The sequence below is a fragment of the Chlorella variabilis genome (genome assembly GCF_000147415.1).
Source record: "Chlorella variabilis unplaced genomic scaffold CHLNCscaffold_32, whole genome shotgun sequence".
Lineage (NCBI taxonomy): Eukaryota > Viridiplantae > Chlorophyta > Trebouxiophyceae > Chlorellales > Chlorellaceae > Chlorella > Chlorella variabilis.
Window position 1 is genome coordinate 32,939 of NW_005435056.1, and position 17,655 is coordinate 50,593.

General features: G+C 66.1%; 5 protein-coding genes across 5 annotated transcripts in view; 2 read left to right on the plus strand and 3 right to left on the minus strand.

Annotated features, from left to right (window-relative positions):
* CHLNCDRAFT_141171 (hypothetical protein) overlaps positions 1-2,119 on the minus strand; it is a gene marked incomplete at both ends in the record, with an annotated part of 3,597 nt that extends 1,478 nt beyond the window's left edge. Inside the window, 6 exons of the mRNA XM_005843302.1 lie at positions 325-532; positions 703-846; positions 1,094-1,204; positions 1,404-1,484; positions 1,649-1,806; positions 1,939-2,119. Of these exons, the coding sequence (XP_005843364.1) occupies positions 325-532; positions 703-846; positions 1,094-1,204; positions 1,404-1,484; positions 1,649-1,806; positions 1,939-2,119 (883 nt within the window). The remainder of the gene's footprint in view (positions 1-324; positions 533-702; positions 847-1,093; positions 1,205-1,403; positions 1,485-1,648; positions 1,807-1,938) is intronic.
* Positions 2,120-2,425: 306 nt separating this feature from the next.
* Positions 2,426-4,288, plus strand: CHLNCDRAFT_33132 (hypothetical protein). Its single transcript, XM_005843245.1, has 7 exons — positions 2,426-2,488; positions 2,591-2,788; positions 2,949-3,062; positions 3,218-3,308; positions 3,411-3,677; positions 3,795-3,895; positions 3,975-4,288. Exons 1-7 carry the CDS (start codon positions 2,432-2,434, stop codon positions 4,104-4,106), a joined length of 960 nt encoding a protein of 319 aa, XP_005843307.1. The 5' UTR covers positions 2,426-2,431; the 3' UTR covers positions 4,107-4,288.
* Positions 4,289-4,337: 49 nt separating this feature from the next.
* CHLNCDRAFT_28196 (hypothetical protein) lies at positions 4,338-4,997 on the minus strand (the record flags this gene model as incomplete). Its single annotated transcript, XM_005843303.1, has 3 exons — positions 4,338-4,595; positions 4,728-4,815; positions 4,915-4,997. 3 exons carry the CDS (start codon positions 4,995-4,997, stop codon positions 4,338-4,340), a joined length of 429 nt encoding a protein of 142 aa, XP_005843365.1.
* A 495-nt stretch (positions 4,998-5,492) lies between these two features.
* Positions 5,493-9,925, plus strand: CHLNCDRAFT_59273 (hypothetical protein). The gene is made up of 15 exons (XM_005843246.1): positions 5,493-5,684; positions 5,854-6,089; positions 6,316-6,393; positions 6,579-6,630; positions 6,797-6,955; positions 7,110-7,304; positions 7,510-7,611; positions 7,770-7,877; positions 7,950-8,066; positions 8,219-8,372; positions 8,591-8,643; positions 8,812-9,036; positions 9,187-9,346; positions 9,478-9,611; positions 9,744-9,925. The coding sequence occupies exons 1-15, from the start codon at positions 5,571-5,573 to the stop codon at positions 9,783-9,785; spliced, it is 1,929 nt and encodes a 642-aa protein (XP_005843308.1). The 5' UTR covers positions 5,493-5,570; the 3' UTR covers positions 9,786-9,925.
* A 601-nt stretch (positions 9,926-10,526) lies between these two features.
* Positions 10,527-15,638, minus strand: CHLNCDRAFT_55216 (hypothetical protein; the record flags this gene model as incomplete). The annotated part of the gene is made up of 15 exons (XM_005843304.1): positions 10,527-10,688; positions 10,829-11,054; positions 11,156-11,355; positions 11,516-11,669; positions 11,819-11,923; positions 12,081-12,238; positions 12,461-12,686; positions 12,788-12,987; positions 13,148-13,304; positions 13,558-13,662; positions 13,785-13,942; positions 14,187-14,412; positions 14,591-14,790; positions 14,972-15,122; positions 15,625-15,638. The coding sequence occupies 15 exons, from the start codon at positions 15,636-15,638 to the stop codon at positions 10,527-10,529; spliced, it is 2,442 nt and encodes an 813-aa protein (XP_005843366.1).
* Between the last annotated feature and the right edge of the window lie 2,017 nt (positions 15,639-17,655).

Here is a 17,655-nt window from a genome sequence, read left to right on the forward strand (position 1 = left end):
GCACATCAGCAGCCAGCGGCCAACTGTCAGCCGTTCAGAGAGCCTTGCTGAGCCAGCCCCAACATGCTTGAGCCAGCCCGCACTTGCATACATCAGCGTTTCTGCAGCAGAGACAGCATCTGCCTGTCCCCGGGTTGTATACCAGACCCGTTACCCCACTCCCAACCCTCTCGCTGACGTTGCTTGACTCCCATCCCATCTGCAGTAGCTCTACCGTGACAACAGTTAAGGTGATCCCCCCCCCCCCCCCCCCGGCCGGCCCGCTCAGCGCAGCGTGCCCCACGGCGTGCCCCGCTGCGTGCCCCGCAGCGCCCGCCCACCCACCCGCCAGCACTGTGTGCAGGTTGTCCAACACTTCGGGCCGATCCAGCCACACATCGGACAGCAGCACGATGCGGTCGTCGGCGTGCCGCGCCTCCCAGGACAGCAGCTGGCGCTCGTCTGGCACCTGGCCGCCGAAGAAGTCGAGGCCCTGCAGCGCCTGCAGGCTCTCGGCGCGCCGCTCGGGGGGCGGCATGCCCAGCGCCGCCACCTGGACACGCAGCGGCGGGGGCGGGCGGGCAGCCAGGCAGCCAGGCATCAAGCACCTGCCCAGCAACGCGGCACGCTGGCGCGGCCGCCCCGGCGCGCAGCGGCGGCAAGCCTGCGCCGCCAGCCAGCGGTGCGCCATCCAACAGCCAGGCATCCAGGCGGCGCGCGCACCTTGAACACGCCGTCTGCCTGCAGCTCCCCCTCCGCCACAACGATGCAGTTCTGCGTGAACATGCCCAGCGTCTGCTCCGCCTCAGTCAGGTCCACAGGCAGGCGGGCAGACAGGTCCTCTATCGCGTACCGCCCCTCCTCCGGCTGCGGTACAGGCACAGGGGCAGGCGCGGGGGCAGGGGCGGGGGGTGGGGTGGGCGGGCGTGTGGTGTGTGGCACGGCAGCGCGGAGCACTAGGCCAGCTGAGCCCAGTCGCAGCCAGCTTCCAGTGACAGATGGGCAGGAGGGCGCAGCAATGCGCTGCCCGTGCGTCAATGCATGCCAGCGTCAAGGCCGCACATGCGCTGCACATGCGGTGTGTGCCGCCGATCCAGGCCCCACACCCACCCACCTGCGTGAGGAAGCCCATCACACACCGCTGCTCCCCTACAACCCCCAGCATCGCCTTGAGCTCCGTCAGCTCGCAGTCAGACTGGCCTCCGCCGCCGCCCAGCCCAGCAAACTGCAGCAGAGGGGCAGCGATGGGGCAGGGCAGCACACGCTGAGCCGGCAGCTGTGTCGGCCGCCGCTGTGCAGCACGCACCTGCTGGGATGCAGGTGTGCAAGCATGCAGAGCCAGACGCTGCTGGTTTGGGGCACTGTGGCGAGGCCGCAGCGCGGCTGGCACAGGCGTGGGATGCGCGGGCGGGCGCACACCGCACCTTTGCTGCGCGGAAGAGCTTGTTGCGTTTGAGGCGCTGGTGCACCAGGTGGAAGCGGTTCACATACAGCTGCACCTTGCTCTGCACGGCAGCGGCAGGGGTGGGGCAGCAGGCGGGCAGACAGAGGTAGGCAGGTGGGCGAGGTGGGCGAGGGCCGAGCAGCACAGGTGGCAGCGGCGCAGCAGCAGAGCAGTGGCAGTCCTGCCGGGCCTCGCCTTGGCGTCTGCCTGCAGCTTGGGCTGCACCGCGGAGCGGTGGAAGAGCTTGCGCACGGGGTCGTACACGACGTGCGGCACCCTGAACGCGTCCACCACCTGCACCGCATCCGGCGCCTGGCTGCGCCCCTCCAGCGCCGACAGCACCTGCTCCAGCAGCGCAGGCGTCACGCGCCGTTCATCGGTGACTGCAGAAGCGGGGGCGCGCGCAGGCTGGAGACAGGCATGGCGAGACTGACACAGAAGAAGGTAACGCACTGGCCCTGACATGGCTGCCTGTGCAAAGGCCCGCCGCTCAGCTGCCGCCGCCTGTCGGGCACTGGCGCCAGCCAGCTCGCCTGTCTCGATCTCGTCTATCAGGCTGTGCACAAACTCCTGCGGGTCGGGCACGTCCTGCACCGCCTGCACCAGCTTCTCCAGCGACTTGGGGTCCAGCGTCACGCCGCTGGTCTTGAACTGCGTCTGCAGCCACCTCTTGGTGGCCCGCAGCTGTTCATCCATGGCGTCCCCGTGCGCAACGCTATGCCGTGCCGCTCAGCACTCCATAGCGCGGTCAGGGCTCTCCCGCTGCCTCCCTGGATTGCCAACCTGTGTCGATCAATCTTTGCAACACGTTGCTACGTCGAGCCAGGCGAATCGCTGCGGTTTCTTTGAACATTGCTGCTGAGCTGGCGTTCCGCTCCTGCAGGCTGGAGGCCATTTGCATTAACTCATGTACCGTCTTACCCCCTCGTCTTGCTGCAAGGCATGTGGGGCATCGTTAGAGGCTCGCAGTTGCATTGCCCCCACCTGGCCAGACGCAGCGGTCTCCTGATGTGCTCCAAACGCAAGCTGTGCATCGATGTGGATGTCGGTGTGGACGACGCACAGGTTGGCAATGCCGCCTGCCGCCGCTTGCCGCCTGCCGCCACTGTCGCCTGCTGCCGCTGCCGCTGCTTCCTGCCACAACGGTCAAGCTTGCTCCCACTGCAGGGCCTCATGCTAGTGCTGGCGCACCCGGACGCCCACATTGTGGGCATCTCCGCGGTGCACGGCAATGTGGATGTGGCGAGGGTGGGCCGCAACATAGCGCGTGTGCTGACGCTGTGCGGCCGAACGGAGCTGCCCTTCTACCTGGGTGCCGATGAGCCGCTGGTGCCACCTGCAGCCGCCGTGGATGATGCCAGCTTTGTGAGTGGCAGAAGCGTTTGTGGCAAGGGTGAGCAGCCTGGAGTGCGTTCAGGCCACCACCACCATCAGCACTGCCACTCTTGCCAGGTGGCCATGCGTGCCTGCGTGCCGCCTGCCAGCAGGACGTTGACCAGTGCATTGGCGGGCGCCCCTGCTGCAGTTCCACGGCAAGGATGGGCTGGGGGACGTGCCTGAGGCCGTCCCCGCCTCCTCACACATAGAGCTGCAGGCCCAGCCGGGCCACGGCGCGTTGCAACTGGCTCGGGCCGCTCAGGTCGGGGGGGTGGCTGGGGGAGCAGCTGCTGCATGCACAGGTCTGCTGCCTGGTGCATCGTGGCTCGCTCTCCTCCGCCGCCTGTGCATGCTCGCGTGCCTGCGGCCATGGATGGGCTGCTGCCCATGCCTGCTCCGCTGCACCCTGCCGCGCAGGAGCACGAGGGCGAGCTGACTGTGGTGGCCACAGGCCCGCTCACAAACGTCGCGCTGGCCTGCAAGATGGATGCGCAATTCCCTCACAGAGGTGCCCTGCCTGCCTGCCTGCCTTCCCACCGCTCCTGTCCCTGCTTGTGCTAGGTGTTGCCCCTAGCAGGCGACCGACGCCCTGCCACCCGGTGCCTTGCAGTGGGGCGGCTGGTGGTGATGGGAGGGGCCGAGGGGGCGGGCAACGTGACACCGTGCGCCGAGTATAACTTCCACTGCGATGCCGAGAGCGCCCATCTGGTCATGTGCAAGTTCCCGCAGCTGGTGCTGGTCAGCTGGAACGCCACGGTGCGGCACGCGCTGCCCTGGTGCTGGGTGGACGCCTGGCTGGGCAAGCCCACGCGCAAGGCGGCCTTCATGCGAGCCATCATGGCTGCCAGCATGGCCCTGGAGAAGGAGAGAGACGCCGGTAGGCTGCAGCAGCCAGCCGCCGGTGCACGGGGTCGCCTCAAGCGCTGTGGTGTGAGGCGACAGCAGGGACGCCCTCTAATTCTGAGCACCTTGGCCGTCTGGCTGCCTGCCGCAGATGCGGGGTGGATTGCGTGCGACCCGCTGGCGTTTGCGCTGGCGGTGTGCGATGAGGCTCTGCTGGCGGCTGAGCCCAAGCACTGCGTGGTGGAGCTGCAGGTGTGGGTGGGTGGGGCTGCTGGGACGAGGTTCCGCGCTCGTGCCGCACCGATCGCTGCTGTGCCTGCTGTGCCCGCAGGGCTCCCTCACCCGCGGCATGAGCGTGTTCCAGGAGCCGGGGGGCGAGGCGGCGCTGCCTGCCAACGTGCTGCTGGTCACCGACATCTGCATGCAGCGCTTCCAGGCGCTCATGGATGCAGCCACCGACTGAGCGCGGCAGCAGTACAGCAGAAGTCTCTCTTGTACCATCACAGTGCACTCGGCATCCAGCATTGCACATTTCTGTGTCTTTTTATATTTTATTGCACTGAAATTGCAGCAGCGAGGCAGCATTGCTCAAGGCTATGAGATATGGGCAATTTGCAGTTCTGAAGCGGTGTACAAGTATATGTATGCGAGGGCTGGAAACAAGCAGCAGGCACCGGCACAGCGCCGCCGCGCCTCAGTGCGGCCTGTAGGGGCTGTCCAGCAGCTTGGCCAGCGGCAGGAAGAGGGGCTGGCAGGCGTGCGCCAGTGAGGCGTACTCCACCCAGGCCCACCCCTCGCACTTGTGGGGCTCCAGGTTGCGCGGCTGCGCGCCGGCGGGCACCTCGGCCCGGCAGAAGACGGTGACATAGTGCTTGCCGCTGGCCGGGAACACGGCGTTGATGGCATAGGCAAAGGTGGGGGACGCCAGCTGCAGGCCTGCCTCCTCCAGCACCTGCCAGGGGAGAGGGTCGAGCGGCGGATGCGATGCGCATGAGCCAGCCTGGGTGCTGCCTGGTTGAGCGGCTGCAAGGGAGGGTGGCCAGACACGTGTAAGAGGCTGGCAGGGCCGCTCGTGCGCTCTCACCTCCCGCGCGGCACACTCCTCAAAGCTCTCCCCATACTCCAGGTGGCCACCAGGCAGCGCATACTCGCCGCCGCCGTGCGGGCCCTTCCTGCAGGGCAATTGAGCAACCCAAGATGAAACTAAGTTTCTCCCATAACAAAAACGACAGCAGGCAGCTCCCAAACTCCGCAAGCCCCAACCTCCGCACCTCTTCCCCACTAAACATTTTGTGGTGCCCTCTTGGAAGATGAGGACGCCCACGCCCACCAGCGGCCTCTGGTCCTGCGCCATGGCCGATGCCCCCCGCTGCCCTGCGCTGCGGCGCCCTAGCTGGCGACGGGGCGCGAGGCGCTGCCCGTGAAGCCTGGTTGCCGGCTGCAGCCGCGGCTGCGTGCCACGTTCTCAATGGTCCAGCAGACAGGCTCCCAGCAGCCACACTTCCAGCCGTGCCTGCGGCCAAGTGTTGTTGCCACCACCGCCGACGCTGCTGCCGCCGCCGCCCAGACCCAGCTCTGGCTAGCTGCTTGGCCAACTCCCTGCATGCACACGATTCACGATCATCGAGCCAGCGATAGTGAGAGACCGGCCACAGAGCAGCAGCAGAGCATGGGGAGTAGCGGCACCCCGGCCAGGCTCGCCTGCCTAACTGGGTTGGTGGTGTGCTGGTGGTGCTTCAGGCAATGCAGAAGTGCCCATTCTTTAAGCCTCATGCAGCTGCTCCGAGTGCTGAGCCGACACGTCTCCTGAGCTGAGCCAACCCGGCCTTCGACACACTCATTTCCGTCCCTGCTTCTGGCCAACCTCCAGGGGCCTTGCAGCCGCGAAGCGCGGCTGTCATCAGCAACTCCGACACACATAATCGAGATGGGCTCCTCAGAGCGGCGTGTGGCAGCCCTGCTTGCTCACCTGGCCGTCCAGGAGCAGGATGAGGAGCAGCTGGAGCGCAACCCCACCAGCGCCGCCGCCCCCTGCCCCAAGGTGCGCCGCCTTGCCGCCGCTCCCGCCGCTGCGCCCCCTGGGCCCTGCTGCCGACGACCCTCCTGCCTGCCAGCCGCCCCGAATCGCCGCCATCGCTGCTGCCCCTCAGCCATCTTTGTTCTCCGTTTCGTCACCCAATCCTCCCCCTTCCGCTGCGTCTCGCCGGCAGGCGATGGCCGACTTTTTGACGCGCGACAACAAGGAGCTGCGCGCCGCCATCTTTGACTTCCTGCGGGACCCGCTGTATGCGCCCAACTACCACCTCTCCATGGCCGGCTTCCGGGAGCTGACCAGCCAGCGCATGGCCAAGTTTGTGGGGCAGCGCTTCTTCTCTGTCTTTGACTACACCCGCGACCCGCTCAAGTTCCAGGCCGCCCTGGAGTGCCTCAACTTCTGCGACTACAGGTGGGGGCGGCGGGGGGTGGTGGGGTGGGGGGATGGGGGGGTGGCGGTTGGTGGTGCGTGGTTGTGTTGGTGCTCGCGCTGGTGCTGGGGATCAAAGTCGCTTGCGAGGAGGCGGGAGTGCACTGCCGCGTTTCGTGTCGTGGTGTTTTTGCCGTGCTGGTGTGCAGGGCGCCTGTGCTCAGGCTGCCCGCCCTGCCGCCGCCGCCGCTGCCTGCCCTGCCCGCAGCCTGGCCATCAAGGACGGCGTGCACTTCACGCTGTGCGGAGGCACCATCGCCAAGCTGGGCACCGAGAAGCACCACCCGTGAGTCGCGCTCCTGGGGGGCTCTGGGGGCTGGGCGGCACTCCGACTCGATCCGCGCTTTCGAGTGCTGGCGCTGGGCAGGAGCATTGCTGGGTGGCCGAGCGGCGGCTCGCCTCGCACCTGAGTGTATGGCCTGAATAGCAACACAAGCGCCTACAAAGCAACACAACACGCCCTGCCTGCAGCATCCTGCGCAAGATGGACACGCTGGAGCTGCCCGGCTGCTTTGCCATGACGGTGGGGCAGCCGCCCAGGCACCCGCCCGCCGCCCGCTGCCCAGCCTGGCACTGGCCGCTTGCGCTGCGCCGCTCGCTGGCGTGGGCGCGGAGCGGCGCAGGGGGCCACGAGCCTGCCGAGCCTCGTCTCGCCATGCCCACCATGGTTCCCCTTCTGCCCGCCGCAGGAGCTGGGCCACGGGTCGAATGTGATGGGCATCGAGACGACCGCCCAGTACGACCCCGCCACTCGCGAGTTTGTCATCAACACCCCCAACAACGAGGCCAGCAAGTTCTGGATCGGCGGCATGGCGCAGACGGCCAAAGTCAGCGCCGTGTTTGCCCAGGTGGGCTGGCTGCCCAGGCCTTGGCTGGCCTGGTTTGCCCTGCCGCGCATCTCAGCCTCATGGCTGGGGGCATTGGGTGGTGTTCCAGTGGCTATGGGTGAGCCGCGTCCTCACCGCCTGCAGCTCTGCCCCCCGCCTGCCTGCCCGCCCACAGCTGACCGTGAACGGCAAGTGGGAGGGGCCGCACGTGTTTGTGGTGCGCCTGCGCGACGACCACGGCGGCCTGATGCCGGGCGTGCGGGTGGCCGACAACGGGCCCAAGCAGGGGCTGCTGGGCGTGGACAACGGGCAGTGCTGGTTCGATCACGTACGCGTGCCACGCGACGCGCTGCTGGACCGCTTCTCGCAGGTGCGGCGGCATGCTGCGTGCCCTGCCGCCTGGCGCCGGCGCTCATGCCGGCCGGCCGGCAGGCAGGCCCGCGGCCGCGGCAAGCAGGCGGCCGAGTTGGTCCTGTGGGCCTGGCATGGCGTGCCCCCTCGCTTACCTTCAGCAGAGCTGCTCCAGCCGCTGCCCTCCATCATGCTCCGCCCCCATGCCTGCCTGCGTCCCGCAGGTGGACGCCTCTGGGCGCTACCGCTGCTCCATTGACAACGTGGCCCAGCGCTTTGGCACCATGATTGGCGGGCTGACCACCGGCCGCATGCTCATCGCGCAGGTGTGCCCCGCCTGCTCGCCGCCGCTTTGGAGGGGCTTCATCGCATCACCTGATGCTGCAATGCCACCTAGCCCAGCCAGGCGTGCCGGTTGCGAAACGAATGGGAGCTTGGTGCTGCTGTGGCTGAGCACCGCCCGGCTGCGCCGCGCCTGCCGCAGGCCGCCATCGATGCCTGCAAGATTGGCGTGACCGTGGCGACCCGCTACTCGGCGCGGCGCACGCAGGCGAGCTCCCGCCCTGCCGCCCCCAGCTCCTGGCTGGGCCCTGTCAGCCCATCCCTTCCTGCCTGCGTGCCTGCCCACTTGGCACCAGTGCCCCTCTGTACCCGTCCCCTGCAGTTTGGCGACCGCGCCATCCTGGGCTACATCACCCACCAGCGCCGCCTGTTCAGCGGCCTGGCCACCACTTACGCCATGCACCTGGCCATGCTGCACCTCAAGCAGCTGGTCGTGCAGGTGGGTGGCAGGGAGGCGGGGTCGGGGCGGGGCGGGGAAGCGGGATGGGTCGGGGGAGTGGCGCTGCTCACTGCTGCTGTGGCTGGCTGCCGCAGCTCCCAGCCCTGACCTCCACCATGTGCCTGGCTGCCGCCGCCTGCCTGGGTGCGCAGGGCGGTCCCGAGGCGGGCAAGCAGGTGCACGTGGTGTCCAGCGGGCTCAAGGCGGGGTCCACCTGGCACCGCAAGCGCATCCTCAACGACTGCCGCGAGTGCTGCGGCGGCATGGGCTTCATGGCAGCCAACAAGATTGGCCCGATGCTCAACGGTGGGCGCCGGGGCGGTGGCGGTTGTGTGGCGTGTGGATGGGTGCAGGCAGCCAGGCAAGGCAGGGCTGCGTGGGGGTCATGATGGTTTGGGCTAGCTAACTGCACTGGGCCTGGTGCCAGGCCCGGGTGCAGGCCAGGCATGCAGCCCCACGCGCGCTCATGTGCCTGCCAGCCCCTGACCCGTGCTGTTTTGGCTACTGCCTGCGTGGTGGTGCAGACATGGATGTTGACACAACCTTTGAGGGGGACAACACGGTGCTGATGCAGCAGGTGGGTGGCGTCAATGAGCTGCTGTCGGAGTGGGTGGAGACGTTCAACGGCACCCGGCCGCGCTGCTCTTGTCGTCGCCGCAATGCATGCCTGCCGGGCGCTATGCCGACAGCAGCAGCCAGACCCATCTAGCAGCCCATGCCTGCCCACGCGCCCCACCTGGCGCAGGTGGCCAAGCCTCTGCTGGATGCGGCGGGCAAGGCGGGCGCCACGCGGGCGCCGCCACCGCCCGCCGTCAAGCAGCTGGACCTGTGCGCCGCCTGCGTGGGCAAGCTGCTGGCCTGGCGCGAGCAGATGCTGGTGGCGGGGCTGGCGGCGGACGTGGGGGCCGCGGCGGCGCGCGGCGGCGCGCAGGCTGCTGCCGCCGCCTTTGACGACAGCCTCGACCGCGTGGTGAGGAGCGGGGCAGCTCTCTGGCGGGCGGCTGGATGTGGCCCTTCGCCTCCCTGCGCTCCCGGCTTGCATCGCCGTGACCGCCTGCAGCCAGCAAGCCGGCCAATTCACTTGCACCGCCCTGCCTGCCGCCCTGTGTCGTGCCCGCAGACCACGCTGGGCTGGGCCTGGACCGACCGCTACTCGTTCGACGCCTTTGCCCGGGAGGCGGCCTCGGCGCCGGCCGCGCTGCGGGAGCCCCTCAGCCTGCTGTGCCTGCTGTACGGCCTGTGCCGCCTGGAGGCCGGAGTGGAATGCTACCTGTCGGCAGGTGTGCGACGGTAGCGGTGGTGTGCCTGCCTGGCGCCCGTCTCCACCGGTTGCCTGGGCCATGCTTTGCTCCCACACCCGCCTGCCATGCCCCATCTTGGCTTCGTGCCCCCGTGCTGCCTGTACCTGCAGGCGCGCTGTCGCCTGAGGCGGTGAAGGCGCTGCACGCGCGGGTGAATGTGGTGTGCAGGCAGCTGGGCGCGGAGGGCGGGCGCCTGGCGCTGGCGCTGTGCGACGGGTTTGGCATCCCCGACCACCTGTTGCAGGTACCCTGCCTGCTGCACCTGCTGTGGTCTGCTGTTGATGCGCCTGCTGTGTTAAACCGCGCCCCTTGTTTGCTGCTGCTGCTCCTTTTGCTTGGTGTATTGATTGGGGGGTGCCGCTCTCTCTTGGTGCAGGCACCCATCGCAATTGGAGACTGGCGCTCGTTCCAGGGCTGACAGCGAGGGGTCCGTCCTCAGCCAGAAAGAACGCTTAGGAGAGACAACCAAGAGCGCACCAATTTTGATTTAGCATTGGAGTAGTAGCCTTTTAGTGTCTATTAGCGCGGAATAGTGCCCCAATTGCAAGTCCAGACGCGCAGCCGCATGCTGGCGTGGTTGTGTCGACCGAGAATTCCCCCAACCTTACTTGGTAGAAGAACAAATAGATAGAGAGATGGAATTCAAAAGGGCGCAGGTTGGGTGTCGACTGCCCTGGTGCAAGTGGACCAGCAGGCAGGCTGGAGCAGAGCAGTACGTGGCGCTCGAGAGCTAGTGCAAGATGGGTGAGAGAAGGGTAACGAATAAAAAAAATGGGTCTCATGCAACAGTGCAGCTCACAAGCAATGCATCAGCTGTCATGGTCGGGGGCGGGGGTGCGGCTTGGTGTTGCACACGCCAGCACGGGCACTACGGCCCGTCAGGTGTGCCGCTGGGGGCCATTGGCATTCATGCCGTGGTTAGGCTCAGTGTGAAGGCGCCAGATTGAGAGGGGCCGCTGCCAGAGACGACAATGAAGTAGAAATCGTCCTTCTTGACCGACACTCTGCAAGGGGAGCAAGCGGCAGAGGCAGGTGGTAAAGGTGGCATGTGGCACAGCTAGCGGCCGATTCAAACACTGGCTATTGACCTTGGCAGCCCAGCCAATATATTGGCTGGGCTGCCTATATAGCGAGAGGCAGGCGGCACAGGAGGCGCAACTCACGTGAGGGGCTCGTCGCACGTGCCGCAGCCAGGCAACTGCACCACGCCGCCGCCGCCAGCAGACTTGGCATCTGTCCGCAGCGCCACCTTGGGGTTGAAGGCTTCAGAGCAGGCGCTCACGGTCATGTTGCCGGTGGCGGGCACAGCGTAGGAGAACCACTGCATGCGGGAGCAGGTGGGGAAGACCAAGGGGCACCATTGCACTCAGTGCAGCATTGGAACAGCAATGTGCCCTGGCTGCAATGCGGCCACATGATGGCACGCGGGAGGTGCACCATCCGCACAAAAGACGCACGCACCACGTCGGGGCCGTCAGCGCCCGCGCTGCAGTTGCTGGTGTAGGAGTCAGGGTAGTCGGAGGAGTCGCCAGAGACAACCTGGGTGGCACTGGAGTCGAGCTCGAGGGCGGCAAACTCGCTCTCGCCAGGCTTGAGGGTCTCCACCAGCAGGCGGAAGGGGCCGTAGTCGCCCACACTCTGGCCAGTGACCAGGATGAACAGCACCTGGCCCTGGGTCACCGGCAGGCTGCAACGCACAGGGTCGACGGAAGGGAAGAGGCTGGTCTGATGCGGGGAGAGTATGCATGTTCACGCCGGACCCGTAGCACGCCAGCCCAGGGGCCTCACATGGTCTGGGATGTGGGGTCAAGCAGATCGGGGTTGTCGGCAGAGCAGCTGTCAAAGTAGCCACAGATCAGGGTGCCGTTGACGATGGGGGTGCCATCCTCCTCCTCGCCGTTGCCCACAACAGTGAGGGTGGCCTGGAAGGCGTCGCTGCAGGCCTGGATGCTGACCACACCGGTGAAGGGCACGGTGTACTTCATGATCTGCAGATGGATACGACGGCAAATTTGGGCAGGGAGGCCGTGCCTGCTGGAGGGCAGACTCCCTCCGCTTCGAAGCAGGAGAAGATCGCAGCTAACAATGACCATGCCAGCAATGCCATGGCAGCACAGGCAGGTGCGTCGCAATACACCATGCACCCACCACGTCGCCGCCGTCGCCATAGGTCTTGTTGTCATAGTACTCGGGGTCGGCGCAGCCTGACAGCAGGATGTCTGGGGAGCCGGCGCTGGTGTAGTTCTGGAGAACCTTGGCAGCAGAGCCCAGGTCGATGGCATTGCTGAACTTGGTGCCAGTCCTGCAGCCAAGGCAGGCGGCACCTATGGCGGCACATAGTAAGTGCTGCAGACGAGCGCGCAAAGGCTCCCGCTGGTGGAACCAGCAGGTCACATCCAACTTGGCTGCTGGAGGGCAGCAGGGAGCCAGCGCGGCTGAGCTGGCGCTCACGTAGCCGCTAGAGCATTGTCGATGGTCAGGGTGAAGGCGCCCTTGTCGGTGGGGCCGGAGCCAGAGACCACGACATAAAAGAAATCATCCTTCTTGACCGACACACTGCAAGGAAAGGCAGGCAGCAGGGAAGGTGTGTGATCCGAAACTGCGCAGGGCATGAGCTGCAGCCAGCCGGGCAGTGCCGCCATGGGCCGTGGCCAGCTGGCGCACGTGTGAATGGCGGAGCAACTCTGCGTATGCTGCTGTGCCAGCAGCTCACGTGAGAGGGGTCTCGCAGGAGCCGCAGCCTGCCAGCTGGGCGATGCCGCCGCCAGACGAGGAGAAGGCGTCAGTACGCAGTACAAAGGTGGGGGTGAAGGTGTCAGAGCAGACCTTGACGTGCAGCAGGCCAGTGACGTTGGCGCTGTAAGAGTACCACTGCATGCGGGAGCAGGAGACCAGGGGGCGCCATCTGCTCAGTAGCAGCATTTATAGCAAGCCAAGCATTTACAGCAAGCCAAGCAAGGACACAGAGGTGCGCAGGTTAACAGCCTGCACACGCTGCTGCTGCGAAGTGCGCAAGCGGCAGCTACGGTCAGGGCGCACGCGAGGAACAGCGCGCACAGCTCAGAAGCAGCAAACGCAACACGGTGCACGCACCACGTCGGGGCCGTCAGCGCCCGCGCTGCAGTTGCTGGTGTAGGAGTCGGGGAGGCTGGAGGAGTCGCCAGAGACAACCTGGGTGGCACTGGAGTCGAGCTCGAGGGCGGCAAACTCGCTCTCGCCAGGCTTAAGGTCTTCCACCAGCAGGCGGAAGGGGCCGTAGTCGCCCACACTCTGGCCAGTGACCAGGATGAACAGCACCTGGCCCTGGGTCACCGGCAGGCTGCAACGCACAGGGTCGACGGAAGGGAAGAGGCTGGTCTGATGCGGGGAAAGTATGCATGTTCACGCCGGACCCGTAGCACGCCAGCCCAGGGGCCTCACATGGTCTGGGATGTGGGGTCAAGCAGATCGGGGTTGTCGGCAGAGCAGCTGTCAAAGTAGCCACAGATCAGGGTGCCGTTGACGATGGGGGTGCCATCCTCCTCCTCGCCGTTGCCCACAACAGTGAGGGTGGCCTGGAAGGCGTCGCTGCAGGCCTGGATGCTGACCACACCGGTGAAGGGCACGGTGTACTTCATGATCTGCAGATGGATACGACGGCAAATTTGGGCAGGGAGGCCGTGCCTGCTGGAGGGCAGACTCCCTCCGCTTCGAAGCAGGAGAAGATCGCAGCTAGCAATGACCATGCCAGCAATGCCATGGCAGCACAGGCAGGTGCGTCGCAATACACCATGCACCCACCACGTCGCCGCCGTCGCCATAGGTCTTGTTGTCATAGTACTCGGGGTCGGCGCAGCCTGACAGCATAGTGTCGGGGTAGGTCAGGCTGCTCAAGCCGTTCCTGACAACCTTTTTGGTGGAGCCCAGGTCGATGGCATTGCTGAACTTGGTGCCAGTCCTGCAGCCAAGCATTGGGACGCGGAGCCGAGTGACCCGGTCTGGATTTCGTGTCTGGCAGCTGCCAGGCGGCAGCAGACCGCATGCCCTGCTGCGCCCAGCTTGAGGGATGGCTTGCCATCTCAAGCTGGCCGGCATGGGCAGGAAAGCAAAATCAGCAGGGACGAGCCCTGTCTGCCTGCCCTGCCTGGTCATGGGGCCAGGGCAGGGGGATGACAGCAGGACAGCAATGCATGGCGACACTAGCTGCTCACGTTGGCAGGCGTGTGTTCTCCACCGTCAGGGTGAAGGCGCCCTTGTCAGTGGGACCAGATCCGGAGACCACAAAGTAGACGAAATCATCCTGCTTGATCGACACACTGCGATGCAGGCAGGCAGCAGGCAGGGCAGGGCGTGAGATATGCTCCTGGCTGGATTACAAATATCTGCACAGCAGATGAGGCATGTGCGCGAGGCTGGTGCACCAGGGCAGCAGGCTTACACGAGCGGGATGTCGCAGGAGCCGCAGCCGGGCAGCTGCGCGATGCCGCCGCCAGACGAGGAGAAGGCGTCGGTGCGGATCACCACAGAGGGGCCGAAGCCCGCAGAGCAGGCCTTGACGCGCAGCAGGCCGGTGACGTTGGCACTGTAAGAGTACCACTGCAGGGGGAGACGAGGGGGCACCATCCTGCCCAGGGTTGGCTCGCCAGCAACATCGGCAGGAGGGAAGGTTGGCAGGGCAGCGGACGTGGCGGTGCGAGCACCAACATAACCACCTGGCACCTGCCGCCACCCGGCGAGCAACTGGGACTGCCAGGGCGGGTACAGGGCAGCGCAGCTGGCGGCAGCTGGTGGCAGGCTCAGGCACGCAGGCACGCTCAAGCCGCTGCACAAGAGGACGCACCATGTCGGGGCCATCAGACCCAGTGGTGCAGCCGGCGGTGTAGGTGTTGGGCATGCCAGTGGTGATGCCAGCCTTGGTGTACTTGGGGTTAGAGCCGAGGTAGGTGGCGGCAAACTCGCCCGCGCCAGGCTTGAGGGTCTCCACCAGCAGGCGGAAGGGGCCCTGGTCGGTAGCCTCCTGGCCGGTGATCAGAATGAACAGCACCTGGCCCTGAGTTACGTCCAGGCTGCAGAAGGGGGAGGGGTGGCAGGCAGAAGGACGCCATTGGAGGCTAACCCTGGTGTTGCTTGAGTGCAGCTGGTGCAAGCTTGCTGCTAAGTGCCTGGTTCATTCTTGTGTACATGCTGCCATCGCGCTGGCTGCCAGCTGGCTGCATGATGCGCGCCCCGCCGGCCCCAGCTCACACAGTCTGGGAGGTGGGGTCGAGCAAATCGGGGTTGTCGGTGGAGCAGCTGTCAAAGTAGCCGCAGATAAGGTTGCCGTTCACGATGGGGGTGCCATCCTCCTCCACGCCGTTGCCCACAACAGTGAGGGTGGCCTGGAAGGCGTTGCTGCAGGCCTGGATGCTGACCACGCCGGTGAAGGGCACGGTGTACTTGTAGATCTGCAGGGGTGCATGGGAAGGGCGGGGATGGAAAAGACCGCAGTCAGGGGCAACGTATGCTGCTGTGATGCCGCTGGCGGCAAAGGGCCCAAAGCGTAACGGGCAACCTGTCCTTAAGGGCACTGCTTGTTACATCTGGCCAGGGCGAGCCAGAGCGCCTCAGGAACAAGCCTACACTCACGATGTCGGCGCCATCCCCGAAAGTCTTGTTGTTGAAGTCGGCCGGGTCAGCGCAGCCAGACAGGCGGGTGTCTGGGTAGCCCACAGTGCTGCCGTTGACCAGCTTCTTGGCGCCGACTAGCGGGATGGCATTGGACAGTCTGGTGCCGGGCCTGCGCATGTGGCGGGGGAGGCGGGCAGCGCCACAGTACTTCTTGAGGCACCACAACACGTGTGGGTGGATGGGGAGGCAGGGATGTGCATCGTGCAGTGGCTGGCAGGGCAGAGCGATGCCATGCATGCGTTGTGCTGGAATGTGGCGCGGCAGCTGCATGCTTCTGTTTTGCTGCAGCCAGCACTAACTTAAGCGGCGGCGGCGGCCGTGGCCTTGGGGGCCTCGGGCTGGGGGGCTTGGGAGGACGAGGTCGTGGAGGAGGGCGTGGACGAGGTGGTTTCGGCCTTGGCGGCGGTCTCGGGCGTGGCGGCTTGGGGGAGGGTGGCCGTGGACGAGGTGGCGGCCGTGGCGAACGGGCGCGTGGCGGCGGCGATTTCTTGGTTTGTTGCAGGCGGCGCCCCGCAGTGCCCCGGGCTGCAAATCCAGGGTAGAGTGGCAAGAGCAGGTCAGAGGGGCAGATAAAATCTGTTGGGTCGGGGAATGGTGCAGGGGCTGCTCACTGCTCATTGCTCATTGCTCATCGCACACTGCTCAACGCTCATTGCCCTATATCCCACCCAGCCGCAGGACTCCACTGCCGCCCGCGCCCCGCCCCATCTGGCCGCTTGCGCGCCCCATCCCCCCTCGATGGGGCCCGCCCACACCGGGGCCTCCCCCCTCCCGCCCACTGCTTTCTCAACGGCCCCGAGCCGGGGCTGCCCTCATTGCATACATAGTGCGCCTTTCCCTGCTTTTCTAGTGACCTAGCGTTCCGCACTGCCGTTTGGCCAGCCCATGCTCCCGTACCGTTGCGTTTCTCCCCAATGCGCCATGCCACTTTGCCAGTCATACACACGTTTCGATGCGTGCCCTGTCAGCTGCTTGCGTTGCATGTCGCCTTGCTCCACCCCTGTTTTATTGCTTTCTCTGCTTTCGCCCGGTTCCCGTCCCGTTTCGGCGGGGAGTCTATGTTGCAAGCTAGTTCTTGCTTTACCAGACTTTAAGCCCACACAAGCACAAGCAAGCATGCATGTTCAATCACCCGGACCAAGGTGTTCGCTGCACAACTGCTGCGGTCAGGGCGGATGCACCCCTGTGGCGCTTGGGGTCCCGAAAACACAGCCCCCCGTCCATTTCGCGCACCATCAGCGCCTTGGATGCTGGCCGCGAGGGCCGTGCAGGCCAGCAGCAGCACCAACTTCACGAACCCCATGCTGCCCAATCGAAGTCGACCCCCCGAGCCTCAGGGCTTCAATTGGGCGGGGATGGCGGGCCGCGGAGTATTATTCGGCTGCAGGGAGATCCCCACCCTCGGGGACCCCTGGCATATCCCCGTACCCTTCCAAAACGATCCAATGGGACCGAATAAAGGAATTTCGGCAATAAAACAGCCTCGCGCATCATCTCTCACGTCTCTCCAATCTTTGCTGTGGCAGACCGCCCCCCCCCCCCCCCTCCCCTCCCTGCCGGGCACAACCAGCCGCCATGCAGAAGTCCATCGCCATCATCCTCCTCGCCTCGCTGGCCATGGCCGGCCTGGTGCAGGCTGATCTGCCTCCCGGTGAGCACTCTGGCTCCAAACGGGCATTGCGGGGCTCGGGAGGACTGCCCCCATCGCCCTCCGCAGTGATGATGCTCGCAGTGCATGCACCCAGCCATCTGCGAGCGAACATAGGCGGTCCGCGAATTGCTCTGTCCTGACGGATCTGATGTCGCACGGCAGGGCTTTGAGTGTCCCAGAGCGCCGCTGCCCTGGGAAACCCGCCTGCCCCGCCCCTCTGCCGCCCCGCTACCATGATGAGTTCGAGCCATTATACATAGCCTATTATAGCCTATTATAGCCTATTATAGCCAACAGTAGCCCACCCGTCCGCTCACAGAGAGCCATCGCGCCGGCCTCGCGCCGATCACCCCCACACCCCCACCCTCCACACTCACCCACCCACCCATCAGCATGTCAAGCAGCGAGGGAGCCAGCCTTGGGCAGCGCAGCCAGCAGCCGATCAGCAACCCGGCCTCCCGGGCATCCCTGCGGCCCGATTTCCCCCATATCGTGGTCAAGGGGCTCGCTCTGGAGGCCGGTGGGGGCCTGGGGGCCGCAGTCGCAGCCTTCGTTTTGTTTTGCCGGGCCAGCCTTCACCTGCCAGTGCCTGACTGTGTGCCTGTGACCTGCGTTGAGATTCGGGTGCGTGGGGACGGGCGCAGCGAATGCCACCTGCGACTGACTCCTGCCCTGTGCGGCGCCCTGATGGGTGCCCGCCGCCGCCTTTCGTGGGCAGCACCAGAGGTCAGCATTGACCTCTGGCGCTCACCTGGGGAGCTACAATACCTCCATGAGCTGCGCCAGCAGCGCGCGGAGGAGCCCCCAGCGCGCCAGGTGGGGCGGGCTGCGACCTCTCGCTGGTGGCGAGCGGCTCCCCTCCCGCCGCCCTCAGCTGAAGTCGTTGCCGCCCCTGTTGCTGCTGCCCCTGCCCAGCCCACGCCTGCGCCACCTACACTGCCTGCCGCCGCCGCCGCCGCTGCCGCCGCCGCCGCTGCCGCCGCCGCCGCTG